An 18,281-nucleotide genomic window follows, 5' to 3' on the forward strand; every position below is an offset into this window, starting at 1 on the left:
GGTGAGAATAATATTGAGGCTGCCATATTTATCTCGTTTTAAGCAATACCAGTTGCCTGGCTGCCGTGCTGGTCCTCTGCCTCTAATTCTTTCAACCACAGACCCTGAACAAGCATGCTTGTTTCTGGTGTGATTCAGTTCACTACTGCAGCCAAATAGATGAGCAGGGCAACTAGTATTGTTTAAAAGGAAATAAATATGGCAGCCTCCCTATCACTCTCACCCGGGTTCAAGTCAAATTACAGTTAGCTCCGCCCTCATCCGGTCATGGCCACTCCCATTTTTTGCCGCGGTGCGCTTCGCACGCCGCATGTTATAGCGGGGGGGGGGGGGGGGGGTGTGTGTCTTATAATACCCAGCACCGGGTGTCAAATGCCCTAGGTACGCCACTGCTCTACAGTCTATTCTATTGAGCTGAACTCCCCCATCAGATAAAAATCTTTGCAAGATGTTGTACACACGCCAAAGATCAGTATCTGCAAAAGATCAGTTCCTGCAAAATGCATTCATAGTCTGTGATATCTGCAGATCTCATACACACCTTGTTTAACAGACATTCATCTGCAGATCCATCTTGGTGGATCTGGTCTGCAGATCAATGTCTGATAAACAAGGTACGTGTGAGATCTGCAGATATAGACTATGAATGCATTTTGCAGGAACTGATCTTTTGCAGATACTGATCTTTTTAAATGTGTTCAGCATCTTTGTGTGCAGCATCTTGCAAAGATGTTTATCTGATGGGGAGTTCAGCTTAAAAGAATAGACTGTGTAGCGTATGCTCTCATACTACATGGAAGGTGGTAAAATTGGTCTGTGATCTTTCATTAATTTTTCAAGTGTGTACACAGCCAGTGTCAGACTGGGAAGTGGAAAAACTGAGGAAATCCACCTGCTGGCCAAGCAGCAGTAACCCTGTGGTATCACTCCCAATAGAAATCTGCAGCAAGTCTTCACTGTGAGCAGCAACACGATTACTGCTGCTTGGCACTCCTGAAAAATCCATGCAATTCTGCAAAGTCTGAACTCCTGAAAAATGCATGCGAATCTGCAAAGTGTGCAGCACTTTTTGAAATGGAAGTAAAATGAGGACTATCAGTTTCACAGCACAAATATATATAGAACTTAACACCATAAATGCAAAAAAAAATGCAATGCACATTGTTTGATCCATCTTTTAGGATCCAGTGAATGGCATCATTTGCATTTTTACATTGCTCACCACAGTCCTCATATGTCGATTTTGTCCCTAGACAGAAACCATTGCATAGAAGCATTGCATAGTGTTGATCCTTAGACCCATGACTTGATCTTTAAGGACAACTGAAGTGAGAAGAATATGGAGGCTGCTGTATTTATTTCCTTTTAATCATTACCAGTTGCCTGGCAGCTCTGCTGATCTATTTGCGCACAATAGTATCTAAATAACACCAGAAACAATCATGCAACTAAAATTGTATTATACAATTTTTCATGATCGTGACCCTTTAAACCACATATCACAATAACAATCTCCTTACTTCTTTCTTCCATCTCAAAACTATATCCAGAATTCACCCCTTCCTTACACAAAATGCTGCTAAAATGCTTGTACATGCTGTAATCATTTCCAGTCTTGACTACTGTAACACCCTATTTTGCCTACCAAAAAAATGGCACCTCTCCAGTCCTTACTGAATTCTGCTGCTCATCTCATCCACTTCTCTGATGCCGCCCCTTTCTGTCAATCCCTCAGTTGGATGCTAGTTACCCAATGGATCATAACACCATCATACAAATATCTACATAAATCTTTTCCCTATCCATTCATTTCTTCATTACTCTCCAGATACCTTCCCTACCGTAAACTTTGCTCTTTCAAGGAGGCCCTCTTGTCTTCTAGCTTGGTCACCTCCACTCCATTTTACATCCAGGACTTCTTATGAGCGTCACTTCTCCTTTGGAGCCCTCTCCCACAGCTTGTACATCATGATTCAAGCCTGGAAATCTTCAACCTTATCCGCAAACCCTTGTGTCTCCTCCCCTAGTGTCTCCAATCCACTATCCTCTAGATCCTGTTTCTGTGTATTTCATCAAATGCACATAGCGATGAGCAAGAACAATTTAGCAAAAAGTGTGTCTTAGGGAACCAGACAGGGCTGTCCGCTATCTCCCCTTCTATTTGTCTTATGCATTGAGCCACTGGCCTCAACTATTCGGGAATCTCCAGATGTTATGGGTATATGTGTGGGTTCTAAACAATTTAAACTCTCATTATTTGCACACGCCATTTTAGGTACTCTGACTAACCCTCCCTTTGACTACTCTCCTGTCTTCATAAGATTCTAGCTGAGTTTGGTGCCCTCTCCGGCTATAACGTTAATTCCTCTAAGACAGAAGCACTCCCAATTAATATCCCTCTCGAAATGGCTTCCATTATAAAAGCTTCTTTTCCATATCACTGGTGCCCATCCTCAAATATTTGGGTATACATCTCACACCTACCTATGATAGCCTATACTCTGTTAATTACACCCCGTTGCTAGCAGAAGTTGGACGTTTACTGAAAACGGTTTCCCCTTAAATTATCCCTATTCAATAGAATGTGTAGCATTTCCATGTCTATACTACCGAAACTACTATATCTTTTCGAAACTCTACCGGTCAAAGTACCTTTTACGATTTTAACATCCCTTCAAAAAGACATTCTCCATTATATTTGGTTAAACAAATCCTCTAGGATCCCACGCTCTGTTATGTTGACCAGGAAAGGATATGGAGGTCTTGGTGTTCCTGACATTACAAAATACGATTTAGCTGCTCACTTGAAACATGTGATTTCTTGGACTCAATTGCATGTGTTTTCTAAATGGATGCATATTAAAAAACTTTGGTTAGCTCCTGTCCAGCCGTGTACTCTCCTCTGGTCATCAAGACCCCCTGACTCTCCTCTCCTCCGTATCATGCAATTTACCAAGAATATCTGGCATTACTGCTCATCAAAGTTCTCCCTTACTACTAATGTTCCTTATGCTGGGAACACACGGTGCGTTCCCGCACTCGATGCCCCGCTCGATTCCCGGCCGCTCGATTATTTCCGACATGCCTGATTCACGTTTCGATGGGTCGATTTGGCATACTTTACATAAAAGTCGACCTAACAATCATCGAAACGTGATTGGAAATGCTCGGACATAATCGTGCGGCCGGGAATCAAGTGGGGCATCGAGTGCGGGAACGCATCGTGTGTACCCAGCATTAGTCAATGTAATTTTCAATCCATAGATCCCTAATAACTCGTCATCCTTAGTGGTTAAGGGTTGGTCAGACAGCAATATCTTTGAACTTGGGCATCTTCTAGATACCATTTCTAAAACATTTGTCTCTGCTGATCAACTTTCTCAATGGGTCAAGTTAACCCCTGCCCTATGCTTCAATTTTCATCAAATCAAACATTATGCTAAATCTTTGAGGAATGCTGACTTTACCTCCTCACCTACCCAGTTTGAAAGTCTATGTAATAATGGTCTGACGCAGGCACACTTAATTTCCTCTATTTATAAAATTCTCTGTGCTTTTCCAGCAGACACTTTACCCTCCCACAGGTACATGGAATATTGGTCTCGGGCCCTTTCTATGGATATCACAGCTCCAATGTCGTCTAGGATCTGGTAGTCTATCGCAAAATCCACACTTTGCTCAGTCCATAAAGAAAACCATTGTAAAATTCTTATGTTTTGGTACAGGACTCCACAACGATTCCAAGTAAAACAATATTAATAGATAAAATTAATGATGTTAGGTGATTGGAAGATCTAACGGCTAGAATACATGATAATATCGACGCACTCAGGGAGGTGTGGGGTCCATGGGAGGACTGGGACATGACATTGTGGCTCCAGTCGCGTAATCGTAAGGCCCCATAATTTTCTGTTTCTTCAGTACCTTTTCCTCAGTTCAGGTGGTTTGGGATGTGTTCAATATGATATTTAGACTATTGGCTTGTGTTATTAATCTAACTCTTTGGTCGGATATAAGTTTGTGTTTGTTTTTGTCTGTCTCTTCCTATTATGGAAGTTCTGTTATACTATGTTTTATTTCATGTTCTTAATCATACATGGATTAGCGAGCCTATTGGATGGACTATATCATTGTGGCTTGAGTATCTGACCGCTGTATAATTCGCGTTCATTGTGAAGATAATTGTATTCATCCTGATTGCTATTCTAATAGTTTCTAAGTTTTATATAATTTGCTACTGTATACGCCTTTTTGTTATTTCAATAAACAGATGATTGATTAAAAAAAAAAAAAAAGCGTGTCGCATGCTGGGAATACACAGCTCGATTTTGAGCCATTTAGATGGCGTGATAGATAATTTCCGACATGTCCAATCTCCCGCCCGATCGATCGATTCCGCGCTCGATTTTGCAAAGGGAACAATGATAAAAGAAAAACAAGCGAAAGATAAGCAAATCAACCGCGGAATTGAGCGCGAAAATCGATCAGGCGTGAAATCGAGAGCAAAAATCGAGCCGTGTATTCCCAGCATTAGACTTTACAGGGGGTTCTGGCTGAGCACACAAGGGTTAACGCCTCTTGGCTGCCGCCTCCCTTCCAATGTTTTCCACGCTGCTCTCCAGTTTTACACTTCCACCTTCTAAACCTGGAATCTCCTCTGTGAAGGGAGGCGGTGGCAAAGGCGAGGTGACCTTTGTTTACACAAACTCCAGGTCAAGTTCTTGCTCACACCTACTGGTGATGTTTCAAACTACCCATCAATTGTATGTATTTATACTTGCTGGTTGTCCTGATTGCACAGTGTTGAACTGCTACCCCCTATTGTCTGTTTTGTACCATGTACGGCGCTACAGAAGATGTTGGTGCTATATAAAAAATAATAGTGTATAATATCTGGTAATGAAGTAAACTGTCTCGAGAAAAAAATGTGTATGCACAAACCGGGGTCAAAATAATGGTAACCACAGTGTAGCACTAAAATGTATCAGATCCACCCCCTAGTACGATGCATCCACTTCCAGATGGTTCAGTCGCTCCAGAAAACCAAAAAAACGTTTCAACGGAAAATTGTGAAAACAAAGTTCCCAACCATAAAACAGCCCCTGAAGGTCAAATGACTTACCTCAAGGATGAGGATGTGCAAAGTATAGAAAAATATCTTTATTAGTAGCTGGATAGTGTAACGTTTAAGGGCTGCGCCTCTGACACAGGAGTCCAAGGTTCGAATCTTGGCTCTGCATGTTCAGTAAGCCAGCACCTATTCATTAGGAGACCTTGGGCAAGACTCCCTAACACTGCTACTGCCTATAGAGCCCTTCCTAGTGGCTGCAGCTCTGGTGCTTTGAGTCTGCCAGAAGAAAAGCGTGATATAAATATTCTGTGTCTACTAAAGTGATTTTTCTATACTTGGCATAGCCTCATCCTGGAGGCAAGGCATCTTACCTTTTAAACACTTGCGGACCAGTTTGGTTGAAATCTACGCAGGTGGCTGCGTGTCTCTGACAGGACGTAGATTTCAACTGCTTTACCACGTGCTCCTGCCGCTAATGATTGCCCCGCTCTGCACCCGCTGCAGGCACCTCTTTCTGTTGTCTCTATGACAGCAGAGCTCTGTGAGCCAGTCAGAAGCCGATTTCATTGGCTCCTGACAGCGTGATCATTGTTATTCAATCCCGTTGACTTATATTGATGGACAGGGTCAGGAGCCAATGAAAGCGACTCCTAACCAACACACAGAGCTCTGCCATCATAGAGACAATGGCGTGACTGGAAAGAGCAGCGGGTATGTGCTGTGATTCGTTGGGCGGCACAGTTTTGTGGTACCAGCAGTCTTTGATACTTAAAGCGGAACTGAAACATGATTTAAAAAAAAAAATAAACTCATTTACCTGGGGCTTCTGCCAACCCCTTACGCCGTCTTTGAACGATCCTCCGGTTCCCCACGGCTAAATTTCAGATTATATTTCCTATGATATAAGTATCAGCTAAGGTGCCCTTTTTCCTGCAGTAAAAACGTTTTTCTCTAAGATTAAAGTGTATTCCAAAGACTTATTCGCCCCTAGTAGCAGGTCACATATGGATAGTTTAAAAGCAAGTAAACAGTTTGTTGCTACACATCATGTTGAGTAAAAGACTTGCTTAGGTTCTGTGATGCAGTCGGGTGTTTAGACAGGAAGCCACTGACCACTCGTTGCAGCAATTCACTGAAACACCAGATTAAAGAGAATTGGGTATATTAGAGAACAATGGACTAAATACAAATTGAAAAATAAGGCAACATAAAAAAATTAACTCAGTGAGCACCATACAATATTTACAAGCAATGCACACTACAAAATTAAGTAAAGTCACAGGCAGGATGGTTTCACACTGCATACTCTGTAAAAACTGGATTGCAATAGAGGGGTAAAGTTGCATCATGTTTTACACATGAGATGCAACACAGAGTGATAACCGGTGGTTTGCCAAATCCATCAGGTGGATCAACCTGCACAACTGTCTTGCAGGTTGGTCACGTGTGTACAAGTCATTTGAACATCTTTTTGAATGCAGTCATGCTGTGCAGTTTGTCGTTTCACTTGCGTGCGCAGTATTTAAGTGAGTTGGTTGTTTAGTTGGTTGGCGTGTGTACATACTTGTGTAAATAGCTTGGTTGTGCATTATGTTGGACTTGTGTATGAGCCTTAACATGCCGATATGAATGTACCATAACAATATAATGGCATTTTGTTTGCAATGTAAATGTACTGACTGATGCAACACAATGTGTCTGTGTGATAGTAGCCTAAGTAAGTAACCAGGTAGTCAGGAAAAAGCACAAGGTAACAAGAACAGATTTGTTCATAAATTAACTGCACACACAGGTCTAGTAACTGTAATATTTAAGTCTTAGGGCTCATTCACACAGGGAAGTGCGGACAAAAAAAAAAACAAAAAAAAAAAACACTGGACGAAGTAGCGTTTTGGCAGCGATCACGATTAGCGGTTCTATACATGCTAATCGCGATCGCTCCAGAATCACTGGCAAACCGCTGCAGGTAACGCATTTGTGATTAGCGATAGTTGCAAATGCCCGTGGCAATGTGAACGGGGCCTCAAAGATACCAAAGCCCAAATGAATATGAGAAACGGGGGGGGACAGGCATATAAGGTGGGCTGTCCTGATGCTCACTGCTCACCTCAGGACAGCTCACCATACATGCCATCCCCCCCCCCCTCCCGTTTCTCATATTAATTTGGGCTCTGGTATCCTTTAAGAGGGAAAAGGCTCTTATATAAGAAGTCCACAGGTGTGATGCATTAGGAATACCAAAGGCCAATGAGAAACACCTGCTGGTAAGGGATCAGGACACAATCCCTCGGGCGACAGTGATAGGGCTGAGGCTGTACAGACACGATGATAGCCTGTAGACTAGCGATGCAGACAGATGGTATGTGGCACAAAGGAGAGAACAATGGAGTTGGACTGGTTCGGCGAGAACATCCAGCATGCTTGATCTCTTGCTGGGGAACCAGGGCCACCAACTGGTATTGTTTAAAAGGAAATAAATATGGCAGCCTCCATATCCCTCTCACTTCAAATGTCCTACAAGGAGCAGAATTCAACCAGTATTAGATCGTGTCAAAGCGTTCAATTTCATGGAGTGTCCTTATTTGTGGGATTAGATTTGGAGAGAACTCTATAAAAGAGCTTTTAGAGAATTAAGCTGGCAATACACTGGCCGATGTGCTATACACAGATTTTAAATAGATTTAAAGAAACCCAAAGTTGTCAGCTATTAAATATACCGGAGCAGATTACCGCTTAACGGAGGCATGCAGAAGGACAGCGAGAGACGCATCCATGCTTAGGGGGGTTGAGGAAGCCCCAGGTAAGTAAAAAAAAAAAATCTAAAAGCTGACATCTCTGGTACACTTTAAGGTCTTTTCTCTCCTGGGGGCCTGTGTCATGTGATAAACACTAGAGGCCAAACACTTCAGGCACCGTGGCCCGTACCTTATGAGACCACTGAAGGCTTCTACCTCTAGCATTTGTGACATTACACAGGCACCCAGTAGAGAAGAGTCAGGAAGTAGAGCCCATCAGTGAAGCGAAGGTGCATGGTGGACATATGAGAATAAGCTCTGGTGCTGCATCGGTCATTGCAAAACGAACACAACCAGTAACACACTCCCGACCCGCCGCTTACTGACTGAAATATTCCATTTGGTGCAATCCTCAAAATTGATAGATTTTGGTTGAAAATCAATTTAACAGGGATTGTTTGCTGCATCAATTTTTAGCACAATCAATCACATTATTGAATTGGCTGGATGTAGATGCAAAACAATCAACCAGTGTATTGGCCACATTGACATTTTATCATCTGGTATAAAAAGCAACAAATCAAACAGAGACAGATCGCACTGTCCGAGTTGGAATGCAGAGGCAATTTCTCTTCTTATCTTATAAGATCTCAAACACTAGAAGTGTTTCAGTAACTAGGGACACATCCAATTCCAAACCAAATGTGCATTTTTATTTACACAAATATGTATACAACATACAGAGGTTCAAATAAGATTAGATAAATTGATCAGCATGGCACTAAAACCAAGTTTTGCATAAATAAAAATAAAAAGGAGCCCGTCTTCAACACAAGAAATTATTATTACATATTACAAGTTAATCTTATTTTATACATACTGTGTGGTTCATGATTGTATTATTTCCCAAATACCTTGCTTATATACTTCGTACATTTATAGATGTTTTTATAGTGCACTGCATACTTAAAAAAACAACAAATAAAAAGTCACTGCGGAAATACTGCAGGTGCCCCCAGATACAGGCAATGTTTGTGCACATCTACGGGTGTATAATTAAGTAGCTGAATCATAGGCCATTAAAACCTTAATACAGAGCAAACTTTTATTTGGTTTTTAGCTAAGGACAGAACTTTTGCCGTTTTTTCTTTTGCTGGCTACGTCCTCATTGGGTAGAATTTTCCTCCCTACTTGTCACAGATACAGGTGCTACTGGGGCAGGAAGTGGGGAAAACCTCTCCAATAGAGGTATAGAAAGCAAAAGAAAAAAAATGATATTTAGCAGCAGTCAGCCTTTCACTTTTCTGCCCTACTCTAGTATAGGACAGACCTTGCGGTTCCATTTGCAAGCTCTGGGTGTTGCTGGGTCAGGGAGTATGAGATTCTCCCCCTAAAGGTGGCCACACACGATACAATAAAATGATCCGATTTTACAGTCATTCGATAAAAAACTACCGTATCTTGAAAAAAAATCAAACGCTTTTTTTCATTCGACTGAAAAATCTGATCGGATTTCCCGTTTTTTTCGATTTAAATCGATCCTGAAATGCCAGATATTTCTCTTCAATTTCTACTAAAGATTGTATGGTGTGTGCTGGATTGTTAATTTATTAATATACACAACTTAGCAATTTTCTCTGAGTTTCCAATCACTTTTATCATAATTGAGGAACAAATTGATCATAGGTAAAACATTGGTCATATTTTTGAAATGTTACAATTAGTCGGAAAAATTTATTGCAATTCTTAAATTGAACAGATATTTAAAAAATTGTATGGTGTGTGGAAATACAACCTGACATATTCTAGGATGTCCACACTCTGCTTATACCATAGAGTTCCTGCTTCCTCCCATCAGTGCAAGAATGCCATGTCCCTAGATGCTGACATGCCTCTGGCAAGTACAGAGTACTAACCAATTCCTACACTGCCAAAATGCCAGATATTGCTTTGCAGACTGGGACACATCTGCCACAATTATGGCTTCTTTAAATTTGATTTCTAAAATGTACTCTTTTGTATAATCTGTCCAGAATGAAAGGGAGCTAAATTTCTATATAAAAAAAAAATAAAAATTAAAAGATCTGCTTTAAAGGAGTCATCAGGTAATCCTAAAGGAAATAAGTGCTACTTACCCGGGGCTTCCTCCAACCCCAAGCTCCCAGCATGTCCCTCGCCGCAGCTCTCCCTTCAGCCGTTCGCCGCAGCTCCCTCCCGGTCCCCGGCGGTCACTGCCACGTGGGCCGGAGCGGACAGCGCAGGCGCAGAACTACTGCGCCTGTGCAGTCCGTTCCGGCCCACGTGGCGGTGATTGACAGCGCCGCTCGCGCAGGCCCAGTACAGGCCGACCTGGAGGTCGCCCTGACGTCATCGCCGGGGAATGGGTTGGAGCTGCGGCGAACGGCTGAAGGAAGAGCTGCGGCGAGGGACATGCTGGGAGCTTGGGGCTGGAGGAAGCCCCCGGTAAGTACTGCTTATTTCCTTTAGGATTGCCTGATGACTCCTTTAAATAAAACCTATTACAACCCTGTGTAATGGATGCACATTTAAAAATACATATCTAATGCCTTCAAGTGAATTATAATCAGTACCTCCAGAAATGCAGGCTGACAAAGTTAATGCGAGTTTTGTGAGCTATTTAACTAACAAATGCACATATTTCTAAAGCACATATATTATCGGTTGCAGTCTAGCTATCAGTGGGCACATCCCCTTGTTTGAGTCCATTTTTAATACAATATAATTTGAAAATGCATGTTTTCATTTTAGAAACCAAAAAAACAGCTAAAATTCTGAGACAAAAAAAAACAAAACCAAAAAACTCACCATTGCTTCTCAGACTTGTATTCAGAAACCGTAAGGGCCCGCTTCCACTAGAAGCATGCAAAAACGTCATGTGGCATGCACAAACTGACATTGCTGTACAGATTCTTTTCTGCACAGATCTGCATACAGATTATGCACACAATGGAAACCGGTCCATTGAAATACATTTGCTATGCGAATCTGTGTGCAGAAATTATACACAAATTTGCATGCAGTGGAAGCTGTCCCATGAGGTATTGCACATAGGAGGTGCACCTAGACTCTGGCCATAATTGAATTCTAATGGAGGAAGGCTTGCACTTGCATTATAATATTTCCTGGTGTGGTTTCCTCTCTTTCTGGGCTGGTGCACACCAGAGCGGTTCATGAGCGTTTTTGAAACCGCTTGCAGGGGGAAAACCGCTTGGCTAATGTATTTCAATGGGCTGGGGCACACCAGAGCAGTTCGTTTTTTTCCACAACCGCAAACTGGAGGGCTGCAGCATTTTTTAGATTTCTGAGGCGTTTCTGCCTCAATGTTAAGTACAGGAAAGTGGAAAACCACTCTGAAAAACGCTAAATCAGAGTGGTTTTCCAGGCATTTTTGTTACAGTAGCTGTTCAGTAACAGCTTTTACTGTAACAATATATGAAATCTGTTACACAAAAACGCTCCAAAAAACGATAGGCATGTTTAGAAAATCTCTCTCAAAACATGCCTAGAATCGCTCTGAAACATCTGCTTCAAAAACCTCTAGGGTTTTGCAGATCTGCTAGAGGTTTTTGGTGTGCACTGGCCCTCAGTGTGTGTGTGTAATTACAATTTTAAGTGTAATTTTACCCAATTTTATCACAACTTACCCCATGAAGTGGCACAAGATTAGCCATTCAATTGCAACACATTTGGCATAAAAAAAAAAAAAAAAAAAAAAAGGTCAGATGGACAGGGCGAGCCTTCCCTGTCTTCTCTATGTCCCCTAGTTCCAGCCCTGTCACCCTGGTTAAAATCTGTCACATCTGTGAGAGCTTGGAAGGCTTCAGAAGCACCCTGCATGGACAGTACGAAAGCACCCAGCTTCTGAAGCACTCGGATACACAAATGCTTCCAAAGTCTTCCAATGGGTCAAGGAGGTGTAGTCGACCAGTTGGTCTAATAGCAGTACCAGGGGAGTCAGCGCAGTAACAAGGGGACAGAGAGAAGACAGGGAAGACTAAAGGATCCAGAGCCCTCCCTGGCACCTGACTTTTTTTTATTATTGGCTTCACATTTATTTACTTTAATACCCTTTAAATGTTCTAGACAACTTTCCAGCTCACCAATTTTAAGGAGTCTGAAGATACGCAGATAATTTACAATGCAACGAGGAACAATAGTGTTATCTTTTAAACACAATAAAATGCCTGACTGAAGCTGCTTTTTATTGTTCAAACAATGGGACTGGTGAAGAAAAGTCAATTGAATCAATATAAATCAATTTTTAAAATAGTAGAAAGTATGGTTTCAACAATATTTAAATAAAGCTTGAATTAATATATTATATATAGGGGGGCATAATATGGCTTATTATGGAGTTCTCGTGGATCAATAAAACAATACAGATGGATCAATCATTTAGATTACAGCATCCCATAGCAGTGCGCTATGTTATCTCCCAGTTTTTTTTTACTCTGCACTTGTAACTTAGTGGACATGATTGGGTCTAATTTGCATGCTTGCACTTGTCCCCACTGCCAGCACCAGGAAGAAAAAAGGCAGAAAAGACAGCTATGAATCTATAGCAATGTCAAAGCCAATTATTAAAATAAGTAAAATCATATTTCCTCTTGGGCAAACCTTGTCTTTTCTTAAAATAATGTAATGGTTTGGGGTTTTAAGAACAAAATAAGAGAATGAAGGTAATTTAAAAAAAATGTAAAATGTTGGCCTGTATTTTTTGCACTATATAGCAATAGCAACTAGTAAATGTTCTATAGATAAGAACACATTTTACAGTGTAAGATACAGGGGTCTATGAAAAAAACAACATATAGTCGCTGCAGGTAGCAACCAATCAAGTAACAGAAATCATTATACAGCATACTCTGCAAATGAAATCTGGAATCTGACTGGTTGCCAACTCAGCAATTGCATCATTTTATCTAAACTTGCCCTGTGGTGTAAACATAGTAAGATATACAATGACTTGCAATGTACACAGCGTACACAGCTTGTGATTACTCGAAATCTCCCTTTCACGTTCAGCAGAAAGCCCATCTGTACAGTCCAACATAATACACATGACAAATGTCACTTCTTTCACCAGATACTTTGCATTTTTTTGCTTGTAGGTATGTAGTAGAGATTGGGTCACCCTCGCTCTCCTCCTTTATAGTTTAACATTGTCCATACTTTTGGTAAGCACTTGTAAATAAGCTTCATGAATCGTATTGAGAAAGTTGGCATCATTCTAGAAATACAGAAATCCATTAGTGCAACGCATCTCATAATAAGGAAATATAACAATCTTACAAGGTTTATTATAAAAGGCTGGTCAATAGACTCATTCAACGCTCAACATTGGACAGTTACCTAGATGGATAAAGCCTCTGCATTGTCATTTCTCACCAAAAAATTCACAGATCGTCATTATCCCAAAAAACGTATCAAAGATGCAAGACATAGAGCCAAATGTTCCAAACCCCGACCAATCATTAGACAACCTTCCAATACCATAGGCCCACCCCGGTTCATTACTCGTTACAATGCCCAACATTTGTCCATCCGCAATATTCTAAAAAATCGCTGGGACAGTCTCATGCAAGACCCCTACTTACGGCCCTTATTACCCACAGCACCTTCAACTACATATAGGAGAGCACTGAATCTCCGCAACCTCCTAGCACCGAGCAAATTACGTACAACTAATGAACTCTCCCCTCCGCAAGCACAGGAGCCTGGCTGCTTCCCCTGCAACAAGAACCGCTGCACAGCTTGCCAGTTCATCAACACCTGTGCTTCCTTTGTTTCCTCTAGCACCAATATTCAATATCCCATAAAAAAACACCTCACCTGCGAATCCAAATTCGTCATCTATCTCATTTCATGCCCTTGCCGTCTCCAGTACGTGGGGAAAACTACACAGTTGGCCCGCAGCAGAATCGGGCAACACAAAAGAAACATCACCAATAAATTCCCCCTTCACAGCGTTTCACGGCACTTTTGCACCCACCATGACAATAACCCACAACTCTTCAGCATTATACTACTTGACTATTGATGCTAGTTTACCAAATGCGTTCGAACAACTTAAAAAACATGAAATGTACTGGATACAAACTCTAAGAACCCTCATACCTAAAGGTCTGAACGAAGTTTTGGAAAAAATCCACTAAAACACTACCTATTCCGTTTTTCTTTTATCTCTGGTCGCTCTCTTTTATCCTTTTATGTGTAATATTTTTAGTACTCCTATTTTTAGTACTTTTATTATTTATACTTGTATTTTTCATTTTTAATATAGCAACGTTCATCTTTACAACAATACCTCAGGCTAGATCATTATTTTTACATAGCTGTATATTTACACATCTGTATATTCACATTATTTATATCAATAATTAGAATTGTTCATGATTTATACATCTTTATTTGTCTTGTTTTACTTGGTCTTCTTCCTCCTTTTTATCTCACTGTTTTTACCATAATTTTTTTTTTTTCCGGTTGTTTATAACTTATCCTCCAATGTTTATGTTTTTTTCCATGAGTATTTATTTTGCCTTTCTGTATCAACACCAGCTATAATTTTGTTACATTACATTTGCGTTGCCAAATGTATTAATTTAATTCCTGCCATAATTAATATTATGTTCATGTATTATTTTCTTATTAACTATCCCCTGGCCGGGATTCGAACCCTGGTCTCCCATGTCAAAGCCAGTGCCAGTACTCTATTTAGCTAATACTGTACTCACCTGCACATTTGGTAACCATGATACCTGTATCCACCCCCCCAACTACCTAACACACTGAACACAGGTGGTGAGAGCCCATTGGCTACTCGCAAGCCCGCCCTAACCCCGCCCACCCTTCCCAAAAACCCAATTCACTGAACACAGATGGCGAGAACCCATTGGCTGCTCGCACACTCACCCTAACCCGCCCACCTAACACTTCCCACACATCTAATTGGCCCTATTAGCAAGTACCTGTGCATATATAAGGAGTTGAGCGTCCTCACCACTCCACTGAGGCGCTACACCTGCTACTGCTGGAATTCTGGTGAGTTCTTTATGTTATTTTATTTGCACACTTTACCTTATATTTCTGGCCCCCTGTTCTCTTCTCAATGCTCTATTACCCATTACACTTGCTGACACATACCCTTTTTCATTACCAATACCACTCATTGCAAATCTGTGTAAAAAATACCCCATAGCCCATTACTATCACGAGCACCATAGCCTCTACCCCCTATTGTTTACTTGTACACCCAACTTTTTATGCTATCTCCACAAAGCAATTTTTCATATGGTATGCTTTATGACATGTAATATATTAATATGCATCTTGTAACTGCAGAATTCACTATAGCATAATGTACTGTCTCTTGTCTACAGTTTTGTCCCCACTTTATTGCCTGATGAAGCGGGCTCGGCCTGCGAAACGCGTTGCACTTTTGGGGTACCATATAATAAATGTGATTACTATTATACAGACAGTCTTTCATGTCTGCTTTATGGAGCTAAGTCCACCACTTCCTCCAAGCAAATTTTAAAGCTTTTATCCACTTTTATTCTGCTGGCGCCTCTGTTCTCCTACTGCAGAAATCCATTAGTGCAACGCACCTCATAATAAGGAAATATAACAATCTTACAAAGGTTTATTATAAAAGGCTGGTCAATAGACTCATTCAACACTCAACATTGGACAGTTACCTAGATGGATAAAGCCTCTGCATTGTCATTTAACAATAAATCCACCCCTTTTAACAAAATCCATGCAGCACCCGCACTCATTCCTACTACATTAAGGGCCCATTTCCACTCAGTGCGAAATCGTAATGCGAATTTTCGCATTAACACTAAAACTAATGCAGTTCAATGGAAACGTTTCCATTGAATGGGTTTTTCCAAATGCGTTGTGATGCAGAAAAATTATGGACTATATGCTGCAGATTTCCGTTCCACACACTGTCCCGCATGCGAATCCCACTTAATAAAAGTCAATGGTCTGCATGTGGATACACATTTTTGCTAACAAGCTTCTTCCTGTTTCCTGTGTAGTCACTGTGATATCCTGTTGCTATGGAGATTAAAAATAGGATGCGAATATTCACGTTCAAAAACTCACATAAAAAAAAAACATGAGTTTTCACAATTTAACATTAAAAATGCATGTCGGCAACCATATTCAAATAACATATTAGACAACAGAAATGTACCCTAACCCAAAATTTCAGCCACATGTCTTAACCAGTCACCTTACAGCTTGGTTAGCACAAACATTACTTTAGCAGCTAGAGATCTTTTTCCATGAAGACTTCAAGGCGTGTGGCTCAGATAAATCTGTCTGCGAAGACTGCAGCCTCCAGCTGAGGAAGCCTGCTTGAAGAGGTGGCTGGTACAGAGGCTTCTGACCAGATACTTTAACCACTTAAGCCTAACTGGATGAAAATTTTCGTCCAGTTAGGCTGCGCGCACTCCCGCAGGTCGCGCGCGCTCCCACGGGCGCCCCCGTGCGCCCCCCCGCTGCTGGCCGCTAGCCCACCGATCAGTGAAAGGGATTATAAATCCCTTTCGCTGATCGGACCCCCCCCCCCCGGAGAAAAGCCGACAGCGTCTCTTCAGACGCTGCGGCTTTTCTGAGCTCTGGTCTCCTTTCTTCTGCCTGGGAGCGAGATCGTTCGCTCCCAGGACTTTTTGATTGTGGCCATCTTGTGGCTAAATAGCTAACTACACCAAAAACACTTAACACTGAATAAAATACATTTACAAACATTTACAATTCCCTGTTTACCTCCCACACCGAATAAATACCCACATACAAGTTTAAATTAAAAATAAAAAAAACAATCATAAAAAACAAAAAAACAAAAACAAAACATAAATAGTTACCTAAGGGTCTGAAATTTTTAAATATGCATGTCAAAGGAGTATATCAATATGATTTAATAAATTATGGGCTTCTAAATAGTGATGGACGCAAATTGAAAAAATGCACCTTTATTTCCAAATAAAATATTGTCGCCATACATTGTGATAGGGACATAATTTTAACGGTGTAATACCCGGGGCATATGGGCAAATACAATACGTGAGTTTTAATTATGGAGGCATGTATTCTTTTAAAACTATAATGGCTGAAAACTGAGAAATAATGCATTTTTTCTGTTTTTTTGTCTTATTCTTCCTGTTAAAATGCATTTACAGTAAAGTGGCTCTTAGCAAAATGTACCACCCACAGAAAGCCTAATTGGTGGCGGAAAAAACAAGATATAGATCAATTCATTGTGATGAGTAGTGATAGTTATCGGCAAATGAATGGGAGGTGAAAGTTGCTTGGATGTAAAAAAAATTTCAACCCTTCTGGCTTAAGTGGTTAAAAGTGAATTACTTGATATCGGATATGCAAGGAACACAGATATGAATAAGCACTGCCCATTAGAACCTACATGGAATGGAACAGTTGGGTTTGGTGTTGAGCTTTCTAGCTAAAGTCATATTAAATATACAATACACCGTAATAGCACCCATGAAAGTTATAATTTAAAAACTAAAATCCATTTATGCAGCTTTGGTTGTGTAATGCTATCCAATCATTTGCCTGTCCCTTACCTACTTGTATCTCAAGACATCTGTCTGTAACTGCCAACTGTAACTCCAAATTCCTAACCTAACTCCTAACCACTCCATATCTACACTTAAAGAGAAACTCCAACCAAGAATTGAACTTTTTCCCAAAATTTACGATTTTCCACAATAGATTAAATTAGGTAAAATGCTTAAAGACCCTGCATATTCTGGCAAGCGAGAGCAAATGCAAGTTTGCATAAACAATGCCTCTCGATTAAGCCAATTAGGCCAAACTTGAAAGGCTAGATATGTCCGATTTCACTTGATACACACACCCTTCTGTGTTAAAGCCACTGTTTCCAATCTCTAGAACTACTGAAAAAGCAGACATGCAGTATTTAACCTGTTTTCCTTCACACGCTTTGTTTCTATTGCCTAGGTTTCTTTTAGGCTTACTTTAAAGCAGAACTAAATACGTTCTAATTCAAATTACTCGCCAAACAGTCAATGCTTTCTTGGGGTAGTAGGTGGTAAGAGCAGTGATTTATACCAACCCTAAGGAATACAGGGTGGGTAATAGATAGGGATGCATACAGGACAGCTGTACCAAAAGATCAGTGATGTGCAGCACAAACACCATACTTCAATGTAATGATGTGGGCAGGATGGTGGCATAGTGGTTAGCGCCCTTGCCTTGCAGTGCTGGCTCCCTGGTTCAAATACCAGCCAGGGCACTATCTGCATGGAGTTCATTGGTTCTCTTTGTCCATTCTCCATGTTCCTCCCACAATCTAAAAACAAAGATTAGTTAATTGGCTTCCCCCCAAACTAGCCCTAGACTACAATAATTTACACTACATGATACATACATAGACATATGACTATGGTAGGGATTAGATT

At 40.9% G+C, this 18,281-nt stretch overlaps 1 protein-coding gene across 3 annotated transcripts in view; it reads right to left on the minus strand.

Annotated features, from left to right (window-relative positions):
- DCP1A (decapping mRNA 1A) overlaps window positions 1-18,281 on the minus strand; it is a 168,230-nt gene that overhangs the window by 5,544 nt on the left and 144,405 nt on the right. For 2 of the 3 annotated variants that reach the window (XM_068253648.1, XM_068253649.1), the window contains one exon: window positions 12,901-13,057. In XM_068253648.1, the coding sequence (XP_068109749.1) occupies window positions 12,977-13,057 (81 nt within the window). In that variant the 3' untranslated portion in view covers window positions 12,901-12,976. Of the gene's footprint in view, window positions 1-12,900; window positions 13,058-18,281 lie in introns of those variants that run through there. The other variant, XR_011023994.1, reaches the window with a different exon arrangement.

The sequence above is a fragment of the Hyperolius riggenbachi genome, chromosome 9 (assembly GCF_040937935.1).
Source record: "Hyperolius riggenbachi isolate aHypRig1 chromosome 9, aHypRig1.pri, whole genome shotgun sequence".
In the NCBI taxonomy this organism is placed as follows: Eukaryota; Metazoa; Chordata; class Amphibia; order Anura; family Hyperoliidae; genus Hyperolius; species Hyperolius riggenbachi.